At 38.9% G+C, this 1,899-nt stretch overlaps 1 protein-coding gene across 1 annotated transcript; it reads left to right on the top strand.

The window, feature by feature from the left end:
• Window positions 1–472: 472 nt before the first annotated feature.
• LOC103797674 (1-acylglycerol-3-phosphate O-acyltransferase ABHD5-like) lies at window positions 473–1,199 on the top strand (the record flags this gene model as incomplete). The annotated part of the gene is made up of 2 exons (XM_009069896.1): window positions 473–558; window positions 827–1,199. Coding segments are annotated over 2 exons (459 nt in total), but the record flags the coding sequence as incomplete, so codon positions are not given.
• Window positions 1,200–1,899: the final 700 nt, after the last annotated feature.

A 1,899-nucleotide genomic window follows, 5' to 3' on the forward strand; every position in this document is an offset into this window, starting at 1 on the left:
CTTATCTTTCACTTTTTAGATTTATCTAGTGTCTGAATCAGTTCACGTTAGGCTGGCGAGCGCTCGGTTTATTGCTTTTTTGGAACTAATAGGTTCATGCAAGGTAATGTGTGTGCAGGCAGACTTCCAAAAGAACTTGAGAGGAGGCTGGAAACCCCAATGATTATGCTATGTATCCTGCCAGGCTTGTCGGGTCAGTGCAAGGGCTGATGTCTCCTGATCAGTACACTCTGATAAGAGCACATGCTGGATAAACAGTGTGCTGCTGGGAGAACATCCCTGATCGTGATGCTACTTTATTAAAGTCAGGAGAAAGTGAATTCCCTCCCACTGCACATTCCTATTCTTCATAGCATGTGGTTTACAAGGGTTCTCTTAGGAAGAGCAGCAAAAGAAATTCCTTCAAAACATCAATTGGTGCCAAAGATTAACGTCTTGCTCAAAGCATTTTTATTCTGTGTTGCTGTTGTAGGTTAGGATGGTTGTTCAGTTGGCTTCCTGCCTGGTGTCCCACATCACTGCCACACCTTAAAGAGGCTGAGGACAAAATGCTGAAATGTAAGTCTTTGTGTTTTAATAGAGATAGCTAGATTTTCTATAAATTTACATTAAATATATTCAAAGAAGTTTTTCAATATGACTTTCACACTGTGATGAAATAAACAGGTTTAAAATTAGATTTTCATTGTTCCCTTATATAGATATTTGATTGAACGCTCTCTCCTTTGAAAGGGAGCTCCTATTTGAAACAGTGTTTTCCATAGAGTGTACTTCATATTTTGTCAGGCTTGAGTAGCAACATGATTTTTCCCCACTTTTTCTTCAGGTATTGCCAGCACATACAATAAACGATACGTGTATATATCTAATGGAAACAAAATATGGACACTGACGTTCTCTCCAGACCTCTCAAGTAAAACTCCACTTGTTCTCCTGCATGGGTTTGGAGGAGGTGTTGGACTGTGGGCTCTCAATTTTGAAGATCTCTGTGAGAACAGGACCGTGCATGCTTTCGACCTCTTGGGATTTGGACGTAGCAGCAGACCACACTTTGACACTGATGCTCGGGAAGCAGAAAATCAGTTTGTGGAATCCATAGAAGAATGGAGAAAGGAGGTGGGGTTAGAAAGAATGATCTTACTTGGACACAACCTAGGTGGATTTCTGGCTGCTGCTTACTCATTAAAATACCCATCAAGGTATGTGAAAATAAAGGAATGAAAGAATTCCTTTTCTGTATTTGACTAGTGATTTTAACACAGATTTTATTTCATCAGGCTCTTTATAGATCATCTTTATGTAAATGACTTTGCTGATTTAAAGAAACTTGGTACTGAATTCTAAGTGCAGAGTATTAGTTGTATGCTTTGTTTCCAGGTGACCAGAAATAGGTAGATAGGGTAAATATGATTTTCTGTGTACTTTTTTTGTACTTCTTTACTTTTTCTCACTATCCCCCTGCCATGTTATAAGGTGAAATAGCAATGAATATATTTATGGGTGAATATTTTGTGACATCTCTGATCAAATATTATTTTCTGAAAGGAAAATAGGCCTGTTTCTGCCAAACTTCCCACTACTATGGATAATACTGAGACTTGTGAATGTAATTCCCCTAGGTAATTTATGCCTATATGCTTGCAGTCAGTCTGGTGCCAGCATGATGATGTAAAAATTGTTTTAGTGACTGTTTGTCTGTGTGCCACTTCATATTTCTTCTTTGCAAAACAACCCAGGTTGCAGCAGTTCTGTGTATTTCATCAGCATTTTCTGCACCACATTGTGGCCAACAGTCAATACATTTCCTCCCAGCCCCTTAAAGTAGTAATTTCTCTTTTTATATAGTCTAGTTACATATCCCCTGGTGAGCTGTGATCCCACCAACTGAGGCAATTCTGT

This window comes from Acanthisitta chloris, unplaced genomic scaffold (genome assembly GCF_000695815.1).
Source record: "Acanthisitta chloris isolate BGI_N310 unplaced genomic scaffold, ASM69581v1 scaffold43822, whole genome shotgun sequence".
Lineage (NCBI taxonomy): Eukaryota > Metazoa > Chordata > Aves > Passeriformes > Acanthisittidae > Acanthisitta > Acanthisitta chloris.